Source organism: Lepidothrix coronata, unplaced genomic scaffold (assembly GCF_001604755.1).
Source record: "Lepidothrix coronata isolate B3197 unplaced genomic scaffold, Lepidothrix_coronata-1.0 Scaffold251, whole genome shotgun sequence".
NCBI lineage: Eukaryota > Metazoa > Chordata > Aves > Passeriformes > Pipridae > Lepidothrix > Lepidothrix coronata.
In genome coordinates, this window is record NW_016690431.1 from 873,081 (window position 1) to 895,612 (window position 22,532).

The 22,532-nt window shown below is 35.5% G+C and overlaps 1 protein-coding gene across 7 annotated transcripts in view; it reads right to left on the reverse strand.

Moving 5' to 3' along the window:
- Nucleotides 1-22,532, reverse strand: part of LOC108507326 (protein piccolo) — a 181,850-nt gene that overhangs the window by 46,466 nt on the left and 112,852 nt on the right. For 3 of the 7 annotated variants that reach the window (XM_017835204.1, XM_017835203.1, XM_017835201.1), the window contains exons 13-18: nucleotides 21,554-21,625; nucleotides 18,815-18,995; nucleotides 17,423-17,617; nucleotides 15,997-16,179; nucleotides 5,740-5,881; nucleotides 2,493-2,560 (exon numbers count right to left, since the gene is read on the reverse strand). In XM_017835204.1, coding sequence (XP_017690693.1) covers nucleotides 2,493-2,560; nucleotides 5,740-5,881; nucleotides 15,997-16,179; nucleotides 17,423-17,617; nucleotides 18,815-18,995; nucleotides 21,554-21,625 — 841 coding nt within the window. Of the gene's footprint in view, nucleotides 1-2,492; nucleotides 2,561-5,739; nucleotides 5,882-15,656; nucleotides 17,618-18,814; nucleotides 18,996-21,553; nucleotides 21,626-22,532 lie in introns of those variants that run through there. The other 4 variants (XM_017835205.1, XM_017835202.1, XM_017835206.1 and 1 more) reach the window with 4 other exon arrangements.

A 22,532-nucleotide genomic window follows, 5' to 3' on the forward strand; every position in this document is an offset into this window, starting at 1 on the left:
AAAGGAGCATATTTTCCCCCGGTGACTCCACTTATATACATGCCTAAATTTTGGTGTCATATCCAGTGAGATGAACCCAACCCCTGTTGCTACAGTTTTGATTCAGCTGTCTAGAAACCAGTTCTCATTGTCATGAGTCCTACCTCACTTTGCCTCCATCTACTGGTCCTAAAGATCCTGTAAGTCCCCTGCCATTTTTGTCAGACCTGTGTGAATGACTTGGATGACTAAAACATTTAAAGTAGCAGCAGATCCATATGTTCAAGCAAATAAATTTATTCTGCCCCATTTTAAAGAGACTAACCCACAGGCTACTTTTTACAAAAGTTATGCACTAAGAGTATTTGAAAATGTAAAAAAATATTGTCAGTATTAAAAGCTTTTAAATATAACACTAAATCATTATTTGCAAATGAAAATACAAATGTCAGCTATGGGAGCTCTCTACAAATTAATGAAAAATGGGGATAAACATTTGCTTCCAATTAGTTTCAGAGCTCTTCTGGTCCATAACACAGATAACTGAACTACAGAAAAAGTATAATTTGATCTCTAAGATTTTTCATTCATCCATGAAAAGAATACCACAATAATTTTGCAATACTGAAGTAATACTCAGTTAATCTTGAGTTCCTCTAAATTCTGAACTGCTTCCCCTCAAGATAATTATGTTTACATGCTGAAACTTAAATGCTCTTGAATTGTTTTCCAGCTTTTAGTTGAACTTATCCTTTGAGATTGATCTCTCCTGTCTTAGTCAACTAGAAATCAGACACCAAAAACCAGGCTGCATGCACCAGCTTCTCTCAATGTTGAGAAACAGCACTTAGCAAGAACTACTCATGTTATCATACTTGGAGTTGTAGTGCTTAGAGTACTCAAGATAGGAGAGGTGAATTGCATCATAAGTGAAAATTAGGGAATTGCAGCTCTTGAGTTATTCACAGATTTTGAAGACAAGCAGAAACATAACTGTGACTGGAAAAGTAATTTTAGTGACCAAATGCTACATACACATCTTTCAGAATGTTTAAAAAGGTAAGGGTTGTGTTTGTTTGTTTGATTGATTTGGGGTTTATTTAATGATACAAATAAGAAATGAAAATATTTTGTGTTCATAGGCTCTGAAATTTAGATCCAAGACCTTACCAAAGGGGTAACTTATGATAAACAAAAAGATGAAAAGGTATTTTTTTTACAGTTATCATTCAATATAAAATTTATCAGGACAAAGTAAAAATGGAATATTTTTGATTTCCCGTTTTCACTTCACATTTTCTCTCTTTAAAAATAGATTGATTTTCAAATACTTAAAAATACTATCAAGAAATTGAAGTTTGAGAAGCAGATTAATTTTGATTTTTACATGATGAGTATTATGAATGGAAACATTTAGTAGAATGTATATACACAGTTAAGAATTCTTGCTTTGGAAAAGACAGTTTTACAGTTCTACCTTCAATTATTAATTTAATTTCTTCAACTCTGTGGAATATTAGACTACTTTTACCTCAAATATAGCAAGAGCAATTATTTGCCCATGTATACAGATTGTAGAAACCTGAAAAATTTGATTTTTTTAATGACTGAATTTAAGATCAATTTACCAATTTTATGTATGAATTTCAATTTATTAATTAATACCTCAAAGCTGCATTGAAATGCATTTAAAAGTCTTAACAATAAAATGAAGGTCATAATAATTAAATTTTATATTTGAGGTCAACAGAAATATACACTTGAAAAAATATACCTTAGATACAAAGGAAAATGGAATTTTCCTTACAAGTCCTTCAGAGAAAACCACTCAATTTTCATGTGGTTGTCCATTATTACACGTGAAAGATATAATCACATTGCTCATGAAGCTTTGAAAGTCATTCTGTCAGGCTCTTTCCAGCTCCAATATTACAGTGTCTCCTTCTTTGTCACCGCCACATTCATACCAAAAAAAATCACTCAGGATTTCACAATCCCATAAGGGTTTCATTATAATGCATCTGCATTAAGTGCAGCAGTCAAGCCTGCTGTTCAGCCAATATTTTTGTTTAAACTTAATGTTTTATGTAAACACTACTACTAATAATAATTGTGTTATTAAGTAAACATTCTGAAATGTTATAAAAATAGAGTCTGACAGCCATTGGGTATTTTCTTTGAATTCAATGAGCATTGAGTCAGCTCCATACTCTGTATTTTTTATTTGAACACCGTGAAAAGCAATAGACATCAAAAGACAGACATTGTTCATTGTAATCTAACTACTGAATTACTTAAAAAAACAGGTAAGACACTGTTCTCATTTAAACTGAAGACTCATTACACTGATGCTATGTGTAACGAGCCCTTAGAATAAATGAAGGTTAGGATCTTAATCCACAATACAAAGAGAGCATAGACTAATTTTTCATAACATAACAAGTAAAAGACAAACACATATCAGTTCTACAAATATGGGATATCACTGTAGTGCTGTTTGTATTTCTTTTTACCTTCTGAATCGGATAATCCTACTCCCGACTGCTTTACTGGTTCTTGTCCGTTCTGGCTCATCTTCCCTCTGTTAAAAGATATGGTGGTTGTTGTCAATAAGACTATAAAGAGATGAGAGCTAAGGAAATGATACACCCAAGTCAATGAGGCTTGGTTCTTTACAAAAAGACAAACATCACAGGTATTTCTAAAAAAAAGGAAAAAAAGTCTGTATATATATATATATATAATTACAAGAAAATAAAATGGTAGATTTTTTTTTTTTGTTGTTACTATTTGGATCAATCACTTAAGAATATTTTTTTTTCTCTTTAGAAGGTAACTACAATACCATTACTTTAAAGGTAAGGCATACTTGTGGTCGTCTTCTTTTAATGATTGTTTAATTTATGTTTTAGAGACTTATATTAATCATAAAGTGAATGGAACAAATCATGCTTTGGAGGTCCCTATTTTCCTGCACTGTGTGTGCAAAGAACCTGTGTTACACTCTTGATGCCTATTTTTAGGCAATGAAAGTTAGACAAAACATAAGTTATCTAAATATACTTGTTGCGAGCTCTAAGGCATGATTACAATCGCTCTCTAAGATGTCTGCTACTATTAGACATTTGTGCTTCTGGTTTCCTTTCTCCCTTAAGACTCTGAAATGATGTGATAGAGAATATAAGGCATTATCTTCAGATGCATGTGATTCCTTTGGGGTTAAAGGGTCAGCACTGGTCTTTGCTACCAATGAGTCAGCTTTAGGTCTCAGCAATGGAAGCTGTCCAAACTCAGAGTGAACTAAAAATTGGTATAAAATTACATTTTTTAAAGTGATTTTTATATTCAATTTTAACGGAAAGATATTATTTTCTTCTTCTGCAGGTAATGCTTCATAAATCATATCACAGATATGATTCAAGAATTATTTGTCCCAAGGGTTATACTCCTTATACTTTATTCTGTTGCTTTTCACCTTTGCATTCAAAATGAATATAATTTTATAGACATTGTACTTCTATAAAGACCATAGGGAATCTGGTCTTTATCAGAGAAGATAACATGTAACTTTCAGGAATATTACAAATGAATAATAAAGGAGTATTTAAAAAAAATTCCAAAGTAGAAAGACTTTACAAGATATATTCAGCTCTGTGTAACTGTATATAATTTCCCTTGATAGTTATAACTACTTAATATTGGCAAGTGTACTAATTAGTCGCCTCATCAAACAATTCCCATGCTGTCAATATTTAATTATTTTATTTTGCTTCAAGACTAATTGTTCCTATGTCTAAAAACATTTGGACTAAAGCAAAGAGTTTAAAACTTAGCATATCCAACACGTTTTCTATTGATAAGTCAAAAACTTAGTCTAAACAGGAAGACAATAACCAAAGAGGTTTTTAAATACCAAGATACTTAAAAGCATTTAGCCTGCTTAACACCTCACATCCAAACTGTGAGCTGTGTTCTTGTGGATATGCTCAATTAGTGTACAAGGTCAGAGTCCCTGAAGTTATTATCAAGCCAGTGTGAATGCAAATGTTAACTAGAATATCAATCATACATATATGCAGGTAAATAAGAATTTTTATACAGAATTCAAAATAAAAACAGTTATCTGCACTAAACATTCTTTCCAGGAATAATCTAACAGTAAACAGTAATTTTGTTATTAATTTTCATTACATTGCTGTAAAGCCCTGGAGACTAACATGAAAAACAAAGCGTGTCTCGTCTGTATAAATTTCCTGTGTAACTGTTAAAGTCTCTGTCTAATATCAGCATAAAAATAATTTACTTTACAATGTCATAATAAAGAAAAAAATAGTCCAGTCTTAACAGAAAATAAGAGGCCTGGATATATTTTGTTTAATTCATGAGGACAAATTGCTATAAGAGAAATGCTGAAGCTGTGGAGACTTACTCCTGCTTTTCAGTAGAAGTGGGGCTGATTTCAGGCTTAAGAGAGCAGTGAATCTGTCAGCCAAATACCAAGTAACTGTAGGTACTGTCACATTATTAGGCAATACACAGTAAATTATACTATTTGGACTCAAATGTAGCATATGTGAACTGAAAATTTCTATTGAGAGCTCCATCTTGTGTTTCTGTGAACAAAGATTTTATGCATCTTTGCTTTTCTCTCTAGGAATGAGAGAGAATCAACTTTGTTGCCAAAGTTGATTAAAAACATCTTTTTGCCACTGGGAAGTACAACTCTTTATTGTGAGGGAAAAGTTCAAGGAGGATCAAGAAACTAGTATCCTACAACCTGAGCTCACATCATCCTCCTAAATTCTGAAGATGAGATCGAAATATTAGATTTATCTCTATTTTTCTTTTAGCTACTAACAAGCTGTAGACAAATCCTATTGGGCTTTATTTTAGAAAATGATAAATTCTCAGATACATCACAGTTCTGGAGAAGGATTTTTACTTCATTCAAGTTTTTCTAGGAAGCCTCTATCTCTTATGACTAATAGTTCAGGACTTCAAGGGAAAGGCAAAAAACTTGTGGTCCAGAGAAAAACATTGAACAACTATTGCAGACAGTGAATGAGCAGAATTAAAGGTTTATCAGGAAAAGTTACTTTGTCCTATAAAGTAATATAAATGAAATTGCCAAATGAAGGCAATTCATGCTGACAGAGTAGAGGGGAAAAAATCCTGGCAAAACTTTTCTCTGTGGAGTGCTTAACTGGGTAAAATGTTTTGAAAACTAAATCATTTTATAGGATCATTACACTTTATAGTAGCTTGATAATTCCTAGAGGGACTCTGTACCAAAAAGCTTTTTTGCAAACAACAACTGAAAATTCTACTCAAGCTCTTGAAAACTTGGAAAAATTAGGGGTATATTCACAACATAAATTCCACTTGCATTAATAACAATTCTCTATAGGAGAAAAATCTGAAAACTTAAACTAAGCATTCTCAGGCCTAGAAAAATTGTACTACTAAAACATGAGCCAAGGGCAACACTACGTACTTTCATCAAAGGCTTAGACTAACACCTTTCCTGTGTGACAGGAGAAAAAAATCGTGAGGCTGAGGCAGAGGTTTGGTTGGTTATTAACAACTCAGTGCTCAACAAAGCAGAATAAAACTATGTACTCAGAGAAATTCTCCCCAGTTAGCTGCTATTCTACTGCATCACACAAGTCTGCAGAGGAAACTATGCAAGAAGATGACTGGTAAGTGAAAGGGCTATAAATTGTGCATGGAGGATACAGTATATTAAATGAAAAGCCTTACATTCTCGGGATGGGAAATAGATTATTCTCTCCTGTGGCACTGCTGCTGCCTTCGCTATCCATGCTGTATCCACTGCCAAAACTGCTGGCTGATGAGCCAGTGGAGACAGAACTTTCTGCAGGTCGATGATTAGTAGACCTTGCTGTACAGGGCAGGAACAGTGGGTTACTAAAAAACTTGTGAGACATCAGTACCACTAACATTAAGAAAAAGTGTAGTTTATCAAAATCACATGCTTCAAACAGTTTCACTTTCATATTTTACATCAAGTACTGCTTTATCATCTTTTGCAGATAATGTTTATTTCCACATAGAATAAGGTGTTCTAAACCAAATAGTATACTACCATATTTTTTGTCCAGTCATTTTAATTGCTCAAATCAACAGCCTGAAGGGAAAAAAAAATGGGACAGATTGATTAACACTGCTTTTCTGACTAAAGTTACAGAAAATCAGTTATTCATCTGAAATCTTTCTTATGATAATCTTGTAAAAATGAAAGTCCCAGTGGGCCTTCCTCACATTCCTCGTGAAATGTTCTTCGCATTTGGTGATTTTGAGAAGGAGAGGAGTCTGAAAGGATATATAAGTACACAATCTATAGTCACAGAGACTGTATGAAGGCCTCCATCCCTCTATAGACATAACACAGCTACTGCATTATATTTCTCAACTGCTCCTACCCATCTGGATCTCACTACGTGCCTAGAATTTTAATGCACATATTTTGACAGGAGATGCCTTAATCTAATTTAAGACCATTTGGTGTTAGTATAGCATATGTTAGATTTACATCAGATTGCCTTATTTTGTGTTTTGGATATTACTGCACTACATGAACAAATCTTCCAGTATTTGGCATTTAGCAAGTTGAGAAATATAAACAAAAAAGGACACAGTGACATTGCACAAAATAATTAATACAGGAACAATAGAGTAGCTATTCTCATATTGAATAACACAATTGTCTGGGAATAATAATGCAGATTTTTTTATTTTTTTTGTTAAATGCGTTTTATCACATCTACTAGTGTAATGTTTCATCTATTTTAACTGACTGAGCATATATACTGAAGATAGAAAACACTTTTTTTATAACATTATTTTTCTATGAAGAATTAAGGAGATTTTATGTTATTTTGGTGAACTGTAAACTCTTATACAAGCACTTAAAAGAGATTCTTCTTTAAACAAGAAATTACTCAGGTATCTAACCTGAAATTTAATAAGAGCCAGAGCCCCAACAGTGTCTTGCTTCAAACTGGCGACCAATATTATTTACGCCTGACTGACTGAATAATACTTTTGGTGAAGACTTCTACATTCTGCCTGATGTGGGACCGGGGAGCTGTGTGTAACTCCTCAAATGTAATATAAAAACAGGTGAGTAATTGGAATTAGATGCAGTGAATGAAGCAATTCTTATATCACCAATCCTTGGTCCAAACTTTGAGTTAAGACAGAACTCTCATTCTGCACAGTGATTCTTCACTGCTAAACTAACCTGTCATGTAACATTTTTATCTTTTAAACTCTATTAGTCTCCTTTGTTTCAGTGTTGCCTACAGCCACAAGAGGAATCTGTCTATATTGCTTTCAGATAAAATTATTCCTTAGCTCTCTTTCATGATTTTATACATCGATCATAGGCTGCCTTCTTGGATGTTAATACAAATTAATAAATTTTTAAATCATCTGTTATTAACAGATACTCTCAATATCTCGCCTGGAGAGAAAGGCACCTATGTTTTTTCCAGCAGAGACAGCCAGCTCAGTGTGCAGGGAATGCTCTATCACTTCCAGCTGGTGGTACTGTGAGTGAATTCCTATGATGATGGTGACATGTCAGCAAACTGCCCTTGGGAAAGGTTGGGCAAGAGCAAGATTTCAAGGACAGAGGTCAACTTCTCCATTACAGAGCATTATTGCCAGCTGCCCTATATTCAGCATCCTGAATTGGTGCTCTCTCATGCCTGTCCCAAACTAATTCATAACATCAATTCTCACAGTGTTTGTGTGACCTGTATGACTCCAGATGTATGTTGTTTAGGATTCTGAGGGTTTCTTTAGGTTACATTGTTTTGGTTTGGCTTGGTTTGGGTTTTTGTTTGTTTGAGGTTTCTTGTGGTTTGTTTGGTTGGTTGGTTTTGGCTTTTGTTTTGTTTTTGTTTTTTTTTCCACGGCATGACAAACGCCTCACAGGTGAGAACAACTGGGAGATCAACACATCTGCAAAACCCATGGAAGACAAAACACTATTGTGCCAGCACAAAAAAGCATCTTCATCCTTTTTTTAGGCATGAATTTGCTTAGTGTAGCATCCATCCTAACATATGTGGCTTGAAAGGATATTTCGTATCTCAGCTATTTTTACTGACTTTGCTGTAAAAGCTAGTACCTGAAGTAATTTCTTATATCTTTACTAGTGGATTTCTAAAACTAGCAAGAACCTAGAATTTAGTTCAAGCCAGAAAAGCTTGAATTAAGCCCTTATAAATGGTTTAGTTTTCCTTCATCTATTTGTAATCAATACATAGCTCTTTTGAAACAGCTGTATCCTAATGACACATTCAGTATACTGTATTTTTAGTTTCTCTATTGTTTTCTCTAATTCACAAAATTTTCCATATTGATGTTTTTTTTCCGTAAGATCTCTTGATGAATGGTTATAATGGATCTAGATTTAGTTTCATGACTGGATTTTGAAATTTCTAAACTTTAACATTTTTTTCCCCCACCTGTCTGCTCTATGAAAGTAATGAACTACAGTGCCAGTTTGTGACAAGACACGAAATCCACAAATAGATTTACAGCTGATTTCATGACAAATTGAGAATCTTGATAGAGAGAACTTACCATAACTTGTGAGACACCCACATTTTCTGTATGTCTGTATTTTTACAGATTTGTCTAGACCTCTAAACTTCTGCTGATTATATAGGAAGCTTCAAAGTTCTGAAGATGTGGCAATGCCTGCTGCCAGGCAATATTTTGCCTGGGAGTAAGAATAACCATGGTTATATTTGTACTCTAAGCTGAAAGATAGAACTGGCTCCATGTTCATATGTTCAAATGACTAGTCTGTACATTCACTTGCAGTCTTGTACTTTCTCTTTGAACGTTGTCTTAGAAATTTTAACAAGAAACTAAGAGTTCACTGTGGAACTCATCTAGTCTTACTAGTCTATGTAAGGTCTGTGAAGCCCTGGAAGTGTCAATAATTTCCACCTTGCTCGGTCAACTGGGTTCATATCCATATATAGACAAATAACAATTGCATTATAATAGTTTCAATTCTATTTTTAATTACAAGATTATGGCAGGTTAATTCTCAGCTACAGAGCTTCTGCTTACAGCTGTCTGTGCTGGAAAATGCCTTGGCCCTCAGGTTTTGACCTCAAAGTTCTGTCAGGAGGTGCTTTGGTCTGTGGAAGTTGAACAGCTTCATATGGATTTACTCAGGTCCAAAGATCAGACATTCTCTTCTGGTATCACAGAGGTATATGATGCTACAAGGTGTAGTCTTGCTTTACTGAAATCTACAACGTTTATCTGAAAAGGAACTTGGGCAAAGGCAATTGCCATAATTTGAATATTAAGTATCAAGAGTACGGAAAAGCTATGTTTCACTGCTTTCTTGCCCTGTGGTTTTCAAATTTTTTCCTGGAACTTATTAAAAAAAAAAAAACAACACAAAAAAAGCCAAGTAACTTTTAGAAACTCTCCAAAAGTTTAGAAAACTTTTAAAATAGTTCTTGCTGTCAATTACATATGATGCTGAAATCTTTCCATTTTTAGAGAAAAGACTCTTCAGGCCTCAGCAAATGGAAGAGACTAGGCTTAACTGAAAACCATCACCCATCTTCATTTGGTCTCTCTCTGGGAGAGAGGAGATATCCTTTCACACCCTCCAATCCTTTCTCCATAAACTTTTTATGCAGTTTATCAAGTGCTTAGTACTTTTTGAGGAATGTAACCTCAATTATGTCTGGGCTGACCAGCCATTGAATTACAAAGAATAGAAATAGGAAATCAAAGTTTAAAACTTTAATATGAGCTGCTTCCTCTGAAATAGCGCACAAAATTTCCTATTATACAAAGTTACAGTTGTAGTTTGATTTCATTTTCATCTGCTAATCCTATTTTACCTGGTAGTTCCCTACTTGGATTGGGTGTTGATGATTACACACGTCATATTTAATAGCTACCGAAGTGATGTTAAACCTACCTCTGAGTGATATTGTTTTACTGCCTGTACAGGCTCTGGCATGAGCAAAAGTTATTCTAGTGAATAGTGCATAAATGAATTGGAAGACTTCTCCACTGCTTAGAGCAATTATTTCAGATTCTAAGAAAGTGGATCATAATGTTATCCCTGGTGTAGGATCATGGTTTCCCAAGAAAAAAGATATAATAGTTAGACAGATACCTTTTGTATTCTGTGTTGTTTGCAGGAAGAAGAATAATAGACTTTTCCTTCAATAGAATGATACTTGACCATGTATTCCCCTACAACTTCTTAGAAAAGAGTTGCTGATTCAAGAAAATGGAGGCTAGTACTGACCTTACCTTTTAGCTCCTTCATTTTATTTCTATTTTTTAAAAAATTATTGTTAGTAGTAGTATAATATTAGTTGAATGCATCTATGGCAAAAATATGCTCTTGCTTATGCTTTGGCTTATGGACCCAGCTTAAAACTCAACTTTTATAGCCAAGGAAAGCATGTAAGTAATGACTTAGTATAAAGAAAATATCATATTAAAATCAATAAGAAAGGGAAGAATGGAAGACATATGATCTCATTTAATCTTTCAGAAAAGTCTGCTTTTACAACGGAGAAGAGGGTTTTTTAAAACCTAACATAAGGAAGATAGATCATTCACACGAGACCTATAGCCATGAACTGTCAAATCAGTCAGCAGCAAAATGAAAACAATCCAGCACTGTCACCACTCCAACCATTATTCTACAGTGAATGGGCTTCTCTTTTTAAAGATTTCAATTTGAAAAATGGGACTATGTAGTTCTGTAGTTCCTATGGAGAAAAGAAGAACAGACTCAACCGGCACGTTCTCCTGGGGAATTAACTGTAGATGTTCCCTTTTTTCTGGTAACTGTCTAGAAGCACAATTACACTGTCAAAATGAATTGGGAAAGAAAATTCTATTTGTGAATCAAACAGAAGGAGGGGAAAATGCCTTCAAGTATTCAGGATTAAGTTTTCAGAATTTGCCTCTAACTACTTGAAAAAAAATTGCTCGTTATAGCTGGCAGTCTCATGGGAAACTCTGGGTGACAAAGAAGTCTGATAGCATCATGCTGAGTATTCTCAAAGAGATGCAAGCCCCTGGGAGCAGGGGAAAGTACCAATCTGCTATGGGTAATTTTCTGCTGACCAGCAGACTGGGCATCTCATACACAGTGTCTTTTGGCAGAACTGTGGCTACTCTTCACTTTCAGTCACCTTGTGCTTCAAGTGCTCCAATCTCAAACTGCCCCGAATGCCAGTTTACCTGTTTTTTATGAAGGGTTTGCTAGCACTAAAAGCAGGGGCTCTCTAGATTGCTCTGTAAGGTGCAACTGCTTGTTGCATCTGTTGTCAACTGGCAACAGAATGTGGATGCACAAAGAACTAGTGATCAAACACATACACCTCAGGTCAGTTCAGATAGTTTCTTTTCCTAACGCTCCCTCATACTGAACAGGACTTTAAGCCATGGACTCATCCTCATTTAACCACACACTGAGCAGTGACATTTTGTGAAATTTCAACACAACCCTTTACAGAGAAATTTACCGTTTGAGTTGAGTAGCAGAAATACAGCACTCTTCTGAAACTGTGGTGAAGTAATTTCTTTACTCAGCAAAGCAATTCTGATGAAATAATTCTCCATGAACTCTGAAAGGTTAGTCCACCATTGAATAGACTTTTGAAATAAGTGTTATAAAATGAAGAATCTGAGCAATTTTTCTGAAATTACATGTCAGTTTAAAATGGTGGAAGAGTAAACAGCAGGAATAGCCAAAGCAAAATGGGCCAGCTATTAGAAAGGCTCGAAAGACAGCCTCAGATTATTGGTATCTGCAGAGAGTGGGGACAAACTGTTCTTGTGTTGAAAATGATTCTTGGAAATGGATTATTTGTAGCAATATGAAGACCTATTTAACTTGGAAATTGAGAGATTAGTGACACAAGTCATTAAACAGCTTTGGACAGTAAATTATTTAAGTGTGAAGGAAATATCCTAAAATAATGTTGGAAATTAAAACATTGCATTGCCTATTAAATGTGTAAAAATGGATATAGACCAAGAAGGACCCCAAATGAGCAGGTATTTTAGATCACAATAATATCCAATTCAAAAGATTTATAGAACCTAGGAATCAATTTCCTTTCACTCCATTGTTGCTAAAGCCAGGAAATAGAACTTAGTGATAAGGAAAATTCAGGTCAATTTTAATTTCTTGCAGCTAAGCGTTTAGAAACTACACAGTGCTAGCTCAGACCTGTATCATGGGTTCTACAGTGCTAGCAATATCTTGATGCATACATCACATCACATTTCTGTGTACCTTTAACCTGTTATGCTGACATTTAAGTGAACTTTTGTCGACGTTGTTGGCCCAAGGCAGTTATAAGCAAGTGTGCTACATTTGGACCTAAAGAGTTTTAAAATAGCATTCTTTGAGATGTTTAAACTGATATGTTCAACTGGGTACAATTCTGAAAATGCTGATGCAGTTTGCTAATGTAGATACTCTATCTAACAGTATCAGCTCTGAGAGTAGATGTCCCCCTTATCAATGAAACCACTTGACATACAGCTGTTTGGAAATAGTTTCCTCTTAGGTATCACAGAAAAGCTTTTGTGTCATGATTTAAGATGTGTAATGTAAAAGATGAAATGTTTTCTATGAGATGGTGTGGTGGTGTGCTCCTCCCCTTCTCCTCCTCCAACCTCCCATTCTCAGGGTAATAAATAAATAATACTGGGTTAGAAGAAGTTTTAAGAAAATGTTGTGATTTTAAATTCCCAGAGGTTTGAGCTTGAAAAAAAACATTCTTATTATTGAAAAACAGACAGAAATTGCTGTAGAATTACTATGTTTGTATTACCTTAAATGGTAATTTAATAGGTATGTTTGTATCTTTAACTGAAACACATGGCAATTTCTCTAGATCTTTAACATTTGCTACCTAATTCAGATCAAGAGCATAGCAGAGTTTTTCTCTTGGCAGGTTGCTTGCTTGTTTGTTTGGGTTAAGGTGAGCCAAATAAAAGAGGAGTGTATATGGCATCCATCACCATATGATATTCAAGCAACAGCATATTGACTTGTAGCTTCTCTTTCATGAGTGCCTGTTTGAAAGGATAGAAAAATGCATAGGGCTACAATGATGTTCAGGCTTAAATTCACTTACTGAGCTATTTACTCTTTAAATATTAATTTATTCTTCTCCAAAGATCCTAGGAAGAATTAAAATAAATTTCTAGAAATTCTCTTCTTTGGTCATAAAATAATGTTGGTTTTGTTAACCATTGTATATTCTAATGTTAACCATTGTTCCTTTTGGGGTAAAACTGGCACCTTTTTCTCTTCCAATAATGACAAGGCCATCAAATTTTACCCTTTAAGCTACATCCATGTAGATACCACAGATCCTTATAAAACTGGAAGGTTGGACTGATTTACACTATCTCTAAAACTGACTCATCTGGTGGATAAACTCTAATACACAAATTTATGATGAAAGGAATGTGCTTAATTTTATGTGAATATGTAATTGGCAACAATTCATATTTTGCACAAAACCTAAATCAAATTAAATGAAACCTAGGCACTGCTCTCTCCCTCTGACTTGGGTCCCTTGCAACTTCTGGCTTCAAAGAGTTGGCTCTGAAATACTTTTGTTCCTCTCTGAGGGATGTGATGGGAATGTGTAATATGGAATTGGTTTCTCTGCAGATCACACTCTTATCTCCCACAGGCAACAAGAAAATTATACTTCAGAGTTTATTTTTAATTGAATGCTCTAGTTGAATATTGGATTTTACAATGGTTCTGAACAAAACCCAATTTTTTTTGTTGCATCTTCACCTTAATTTTAAAACAGACTGATTAAAATACACTTTTTTACTGTTTAAAATGAATACAGAAACAGTTCAGTTCAATATACTTAAACTGATGCAAGTCCTTTGCATTCACAAAATACGCTAAGTATACCACAGGTGCTGGTTTTGTTTATGATTTCCTTTTTGCTTCTCAACAGACACACAATTAATAACTGACAAAATACATCCAATGGAAAATGTCCTAGGAGTCAGAAGTAGAGAAAGGTTTCTCCAAGACATTCTGAGAATGACTGAGGGTTCTTGTTTTGTTTTGTTTGTTTGCTTGTTTTCAGGAGCCAATTCAATTCAAAAGGAAAAAAAAAAGGAAGCTATTGAGAGACAAGTTAAAAGAAGAAACTCTTTCTGAGCATTCTCCTAGCTGGAGAAGGACAGATGACCACTCACAGCATAGAATCATTTCCATCACCCTCATGTACTTGGGCTGAAAGAACCCAAAGAGTTGTTCTAAAAGATGCTGTTCTTTGATAAATGCATAGTAAAATAGCTGTGGAAAAAAATAATAACAATTTTGTGGATTATCTGTAATAGCTTCCTTAGTAAAGGGCTTTGAGACATAGTGACAAAAATTACTGACTTTCCAAGGTGACTGTTCCAGTTAACAAAACCAGTTCCTAATGGGTTCTTTTCCAGGTGCCAGTAAAGTAGACTGTAAGGGGGGTGGGTACCACAACCATGCATCATCCCTTTCAGAATGGATTTGCAAAGTGATGATGGCCTAATATTCATTGTTCACAAGAGTCTCAATTTTTAGAATTTTTGAAATGCAGGGGAAACCTCTCCTTCCTTCATCATCTCTTCATCCCACAAAGAACTCCATAAACTGGAAGCTGGTTTGAGTATCTTTGGTGCTTTTTCCATTCAAGGTCATAGACTCTTCTCATTTTACTTTCATACTCCACAAAACTGCAGTGAAATCGTCTTGCTTTTTATTCCTGCTGGAACTCATGAGAGTCATTAACCTCAAAATGGTAACTGCTGGCCCATCTCATATGAATAAATTTGGACAAACTGATTTTGGTACAATAGGAAGAAGCCAAAACTTCTCACAGGTTTGAAACCAGACTTGTAAACATTGTGTAGCTGACCATGCATTGTGCATAAATGTTACAAGTAAAAACATTTAGTACCACATCTCTTCATAGTAATTCTAACCTCCCTTATATACTAATTATATTAATGTGAACTCTTATTCCCATAATTCTCTACAATATTTCTAATATGTAATGTAATGACTTGTTGCCTTCAGGGTATATAGTTTGAAGTATCATTCCCTCTTTCTCTCCTACAACCTTCTCAGACAGCTTGTATTGTTCACAGTGTGCAACGGTGTGACAGAAAAACCTTCAGTGAATCTTGAGAGCTTAGGAAGGCATTACAACACAAGAGAACATCTGGGAGTCCAGTCAGTACATTTATTTGGATTATCCCTCAGATTCCATGTAAATAAACAAAATGCTCCAGAAATCAAAAGAACAGTGGCAATTTGAGCTGTTTGAGATTCTGGCTCTTTATTTGAGATGAGGGGATAAATTACTGATAGGTGGTATTACAGGTGCCTACACGTAGAAAATAATTTTAAAGATGCTGATAGGAAAACTATCAAGAGACTGAGCTATACATGGATCAAAACTCCTTTCCTTTCCACTGGTGGTTTGAAAATTTATCTATGCTAATGACTGTTGACATAATAACTATGTTGGAAGAGGAAAAGGAAATTGTTAATGTCTCAATTACAATTGCAGAAACAAAAATTTGCAATTGGGGTTTTTTTGTCACAGTACAAGAAATGTCCAATCATGCTTAAGCAGACCAACTTGGATGCATGCTTTTTATTAGGCAACAACATGAGCAAAGCTATACTATTTTTCAACAGAAGTCTAAGTACTCCAGTGGAATGGAAGTGCACACATTTGTTGTTTCATAATGCTTCTTAGCACAGTTTTTCATTATGGATTTATGCGCTGGTAGGTGGAAAAATCAAGCAGAGTTCTTGATTCATGTTAACATTTACAGCACTTAATGGAGGGGTAAAATAAATATTTAAATATCGCAATGAATTAGTTGACATGGCAAGAAGGATTTGGGATGTAGCTGGTTTCTTAACCATGTCTTTCTGCTCACCTCCTTCAGGCTTGAGTGGTCCATCAGACATCACTTTCCTGAGGGCTAGTTGGCTTTGGTCTTTGTTGTCATTGGCTGGTGGAGGCAGATTGTCAGACTGAGTTCTTTGAATAGGGAGGACTCCTGCTATGCTGTGTCTGTGCTGCTTCCTGGCATGATTAGACTGACCGCTTTTATGTGCTGCTGTGGCAGTGTGGGTGAAATGGAAACCCAGAGTATGTATCCTCAGATGGAACCAGCTTAAATGTTATTCATGCAAACAGAAGTGTTTTTTCTGTATTTAAGTAAGTAGTGTTTTCAAACACCAAAGAGACACCACATGCACAGCATTAAAGAGTATTAAAACTGGCTGTTTCTTTATTAATGATGGTGAAGACAAGGGAAATAATTTCCCCCCAGTTTTGCATTATACCATGGTAAATTTATGGCATATCAACAAATCCTGAAGACAAACACAATGACTCCACAGTCAGAGAGAATTAATTTGCCATCAACTAAGCCCTCAACTAGCAATCAGATACTGGTCTGAAGTTTGGAGAGTAGTTCTTTTGAATGGAATAGTTTTAATTTATTAACCTATTTGAAGTTGCAGATGAAATCTATCTTGACCCTTAATCAATTCATGGCACAGAAATTACTAGAAAAATTGAACTGTGATACCTGACTTAGTTCTCAACTCCCTTTGACTTTCCTAAGTTGACAACATTGTTGAAATCTGGTGCTAAAGTCTTTGTGTGTTTAATGGTTTTGCATTTAATGTGTTTAATGTTTTTGTTCTGTTTCTTTTCTGCTCATTACTAACATGATCTTCTCTGAGATATTAAGAAGGTTGACTTATATTTCCTTTCAAAAAAACCCTAAAATATATATTTACAGTCATGTTTCAAAAATAGATATCTCAGCCATGTAGTTAGAAAAAAAAAAATTTCTTTAACTTCAAATCTTCTTTTCTGTATATAGTATTGTCCTTCCTGATTACTACTTACAGATAAATCCTGTTATTAATGTGGTCTCAGTACTTGTGTGCAATTTAAAGAGCTGGCAGCCACATCTCTGCAGATTTTGATTATTTCATTGGTAGTTATTTAGTGACATCAAAACACAATGGACTTCTCTGTGAGTCGTGAACAACCATGGAACATCATGGACCATGAGTGAAGTGACTGATGGAGAAACAGCCAGTTTCACTGCAGTCTATATAAATTAAAATAAATAAATAAATAAAAGACTTCTAAATACAAGAGTATATAATAATTATATGTATTCACACACAGGCACACGAAGAAAGACATTGAACAGAGTGAGCACAGTGTGCCAAGAACAGAAAAAAAACCAACAAAACAGCCAAAAAGAGAAGGACAGCAGGGAAAAAGGCAACAGATGAACATTAAGCTGCCATGCTGAGGAATTTATTTGCGTCTTTTACTTGGTTGAAGGCGGAGCTGCTGGACAGCTGCTTCGGCAGCGGCGATGGCTGCCCCAGCGTCTTCAAGGTGAGTTTGAGTGACGCTGGTTTTGCTTTGGCTGCGAGATGGACCGTGAGAGCGGAGATGTCCTTCAGAGGAAGATTTGGAGCTCCCTGGGCTGCTGTGGGATTTCTCAATGGTGGGCACCTGCATGTCTACCAGGAAAATGAAGAAGCACAACTCTTGCATTTATTAAAAACAAACAATTTGATTTTCCTTCTCTCGACTGGTCTTTCTAGCTGAATTCCTGAACAAGGAATACAGATTAAGCTGTGCCATTCCATTTAAAGTATCAGGATATATCATGATTAGTAAACCCTTAAGAAGCATCATTGTCTGCTTCCTCACTGTTACCTAGCCCAGAGAATAATTTATTTAGTACTGGGTTTCTATCATCTGTGAATTAGGCCTCCTGTGTTGGTTCACGCTGGTGGAACGATGGGGTAGTGTTTTCCACTTTCTAATTCTCTAGTATGTAGGGATCAACTAGCACAACCTACACCAGTACCAAATGCTCAGAGAATGTAAGCCATTTTATTCTGAATTATGCCCTGGTCAAAATCACAGCCTAACTTACAAAAGATTTTATACTTACCTCTAATTTAGGTATAGATCTTATATAACCACCAATCCCTAGCAGAACACTACACAGATAAATAGAGAGGAGATGGAACAGAGTCCTATCACTCTGAGGGTTTTACCTGGATTCTATTTGGAATGCTTTTACTTTGATATGACATATAATGTGTTTTAAGAGACCAACTGTCTACTGACCACTTAGTATAAAAAAAACATTAGCGATGAATTTCTTGGAGCAGGAGACACTGAGATCAATTCTGCTTTTTAAAGCACTAGTATATTTCTACTATATCAGCTCTGCTGATTTCTAATACAATTGAGATATGCTACAGCCCATTATCATTGACTGGAAATGCATATGCATTATTACAGTATAATTTTTGTTCTATGAAATATTAATGCAGCATTTTCAGACATAAAATGCCATAGAATTTTTAAGGAACATGAAAAATAGAAAGCTAAATATGTATTGAATTTGGCCAAGGCTACCAGAAAAATGAAAAGGGCACAGAATCTATAGTATGTGTGCAAAGAACATAGTCTGTAAGCTGCTGTTTTAAGAACACAGTTACTCAGTAAGCTGGCTGGCAGAGATAGAGACAAATTAAGCCTTATCCCCAATTAATTAATCACAGGGATAAATGCATTTTTAATAAAAATATATACAAATTTCGTAGCAGTACCTTTATTTTTCTGTTAGAACTTACACATATCAAAGGTTTTCCCATCATCTGGGAAAATATTTCATATCAGGTGCACCAAGTCATTCCTACCCTTGGAGGGGTCCGGGAAGATTCCATGACTTCTGCTCTTGATGACAGATGGTTTTGGAGATTGCTGGCTACTCTGTCCAGAATGAGATTTCCCATGATCAATGTTTTCACTCTGTTCTTTAAGAGGATACCACCGGGGAGTGTTGTCAAGCTGAGAAACACTGGATAACTCGATTAACACCTACAAATAAATAAAAGTATAATATATGGCCTGTGTCTGATCTATTAATGATTGCACACAGCAGAAGAGACTAGAGTTATGTTACCAGAAGTTGCAATCAAATGCAAGAGCTAGGGGTATAAGGCTGTATGCTGACAGGTTCAGGGCTCCTGGGCATGCTTTCACCTCACCTCATATAAGCCACCTGTGACCCCAAACCCACATTGGTAGTATATTGATGTATGTGAACTAATATGTCTTCACAACAGGACCTCAGGAGGGGTTGTGAGCTCAGTCCTTGGACTATGACAGCTCTATACCAAGATGGCCAGACAGTTTAAAGGGTAGCTTCTGAGCACTAGATTGACAGCTAGACTAAAAAGACATCCAGTCATTCATAGACATATTCTAATAGAAGAATCAATCAATCTTTTTGCAGTGTTAGTAAAGGAGTAAATAGTTCTATATTTGTTTTTAATAAGGTCTTCAATAATATGAGACTCGAACCTCTTGAGTCTTGAAAAAACCCACACATGCAGAATTAGTAACAAAAAATAAAATAGGGATATCTTTGCACTTCACTAAAAAATATAGAATTCAATAGACCATTTAGGCCTCAAAACTTCACTGGGCAAAAAGAAGAAAGGAGTTGCAATGGCAATATTGAAATGAAACAAGCAACCTGGCTAAAAAAACCCAACCTTTGTAGCTGAAATTTGCTCTAGGCAACCTGCATTGCTAGCAGGAGTTCTGAGAAATTTAAAAAAAAAAAGAAAAGAGGTAAAAAACCCCCAGCATTGAGACCAATAAAGATTGTGCCTCCCTTAATAGACTTGCAGTTGAGAGGACAAAAGGATGTAAAGAACTAAAACTCATCATAGTCTTGAATGAAGGAAAGGTCAAAAAAAGCCTTGCATTTGGCTCTAAAGTGAGGGGGTTAAAACTAATGTTAGGTAGGGAAGTTTTAAAACTGCCAGACAAATAAAGTGTACAATTACATCACTTTATTACAAGACCCTGACACGGGGAAATCTCTTCACAACTGATTGTTTCTAGGTCAAAACCTTTTTTTTTTGCCTTTTTTCTTTCGGCTTCATAGGTTGTCTATGACCTGGCTTGGTCCTTCTGGTTAGATGTATAATTAATCTGAACAGATTAACTATTTAGCGTGTTCCCTTTTGTGGTGTTTTGTCATAGCTTTGGGAATGACTTAGGAGACAGCATAGTTGACAGTTGCTCCCAAGAGGCAGTGTAGGCTGGGGGCTCTGCTTTGTTAGAGAAGAGGTTTCACATTCCATGGATGTGGGCCACAATGTGCCACTTGTCTTCTGGGGCATGCATGTCCCATGGTCCTGGTCCTACTCAAGCAAGTCTTTAGGGCACAACTTGGATATCCCATATCCGATGTTATGGTGCAGGATTCCTCTGGACATCCTGGTGCTGAAATACACTGGATAGTGTTTTCTGTACCTTTTTTTCCCTGAAGAAATTCTTTCATAATTAATAAATAAAATAGTTCTAGAGGTTGAAAAAAATTGAAGGAAAAGGTTTAAATCTTCCTGTAGAATCAGTTGTTGGAGCATCCCTTTTCCAAATGTCATAAATAACAGTGAAGTAAATATTCAGTAAAGCCCTGCATTTGGACAAACATGCTGAACTCAACAAGAATATGGACATAGTATGCAGGAAATAAGTAATCATGTAGCAGCTTCCTCCACATTTATTTTAGTAATTGTTCAAATAGTGACACTGATTGCTCAGTCTGGTAGTTGCACAAAGGGGAACTGGAGCTGAACTGACTTTTTTTTTTCAAAATTCAAATGCAGAATGAGCACAGATACTCTGAGTAACTCTGTATGAGCAATCAATTTTCCTGTGCTTCTATTTCTAGTTATAATCCTTATTTGTAATAACATTTTTAATTATTTTTTTTTACATCATAGTTATTGCTGGTAATTTTGCTCTATATGTGCATATGTTTGTTTATTTGCTTTTTAAAGAGAGAGCATGCTTCTTCCCATGATCACTCATCTCATTTATTATTAATTACAAGATTTTGTCTTCAGTCATACTTTGGTAATGATACTACTATTTCAGAATGTTAAAAATGAGGCTGTGAGCAAGAATAGATTACTTACTCTTGCAGATACTTATGCATGTGTTAAAATATGACTTGATGGCAGAATTTAATCCTTTAACCATTTTCAAAGACTAATACCTCCTCAGCCTTCCCATATTAAGCTAAAATTGAGGCAGACATCTTTCAGTCATAACAAGAACTCCCCATTGAGCCACTGTGAAGATCGTTACTATCTCAGGCTCAAAAAAAAGTCTTAATTTTAAGGGAATTAACATTGTATTAGGTCCTAAATTAACTTGTTCCCAATTAAACGAGATAAAGGGAATATGTCTTTCATGTGTCATAAAAGACATCATGACGGTTCGTTACGAAGTCAGCAGTAAAACTGTGGTGTAAGAAAAGGTTTTACTTAACGTATGTACCATACCTTGGAAGAGAACAGTCTCCAAATAACAGCCTACAGTTATTACTAGCAGCGAGGAAGAGATAAGATACTCACTTCACCGAGGAAGTCATTTGAGGAGAATCTATCATAATCCCAGACAGTCACTTCCAGTGTTTTCTTTTTCAGCTGCAATTTAAGTCAAAGTATAATTAACCTCATTGCCATCATAAACTTCAGATCAAGGCTTTGCAGTGGTTTCTATACATAATTTCCTCCTTGCGTCCTTTTTCATAGTGACAGCTTGGCAGTTTTTGTCCTCTCATCAACCTTGTTCTAAGAAAAATAATTTGGGGCTATTATTTGTTATCAAGACAGATGGGCTTGTGCTTGGCCCTATTTCTGGAATTTCCACAAGCTGTTTTAGTCAGAATGTGTGTCCACTACAAGAGTCAAACTGATTTTTAAAGCCCCATTTTTGTGTTTCTGCAGCTTTTCTCATCATCAGATCTGAGTTGTCTGAACTTAGGCATTTGCCTGAAGTGCCTTTGAGAGTGAATATCAAATGTATTATTTAAAACACCCCATTTACATAATCTCATCTGTGAAGACAAGGCTTTAATGCTCACAGAATTCAGTGTAGTCAATGAGAGTCTGCAAGTGATCCAGGCATGCAGGACAAGTTGTACTGTTAGGTATTAATGACACCTATCAAAACCCTTTACCTGCAGACATTGTTAGGCATGAGAGCTGTGTTAAGCACTCTACTACAGGTTACAGTAAGAAACAAGTAAGTCTTTTTATGTGACAAGAGAGTAAAAGACAGAGAAACTGTTGACCAAAGAAGTTGACCTTATTGGAAAGACCAATCTGAGTGTTTTTCCAGGGGTCTTTAGGGATGTAAAAGGAGAGGATTGATTACTGATGTTGAATGTTTGGGCAAAGGGCTGAAGAGGCAGTAATAAATTCCTGGGGCTTGAAAGAGAGAAATCAAAATCCTGAGGGTATGGGGTATCTGCAAAGTCAGGCAGAGAAGTTATAAGTGAAGAAGCCAAGCATCACTAAGGAAAACAGGACTCATACTTGAATAAAAGAG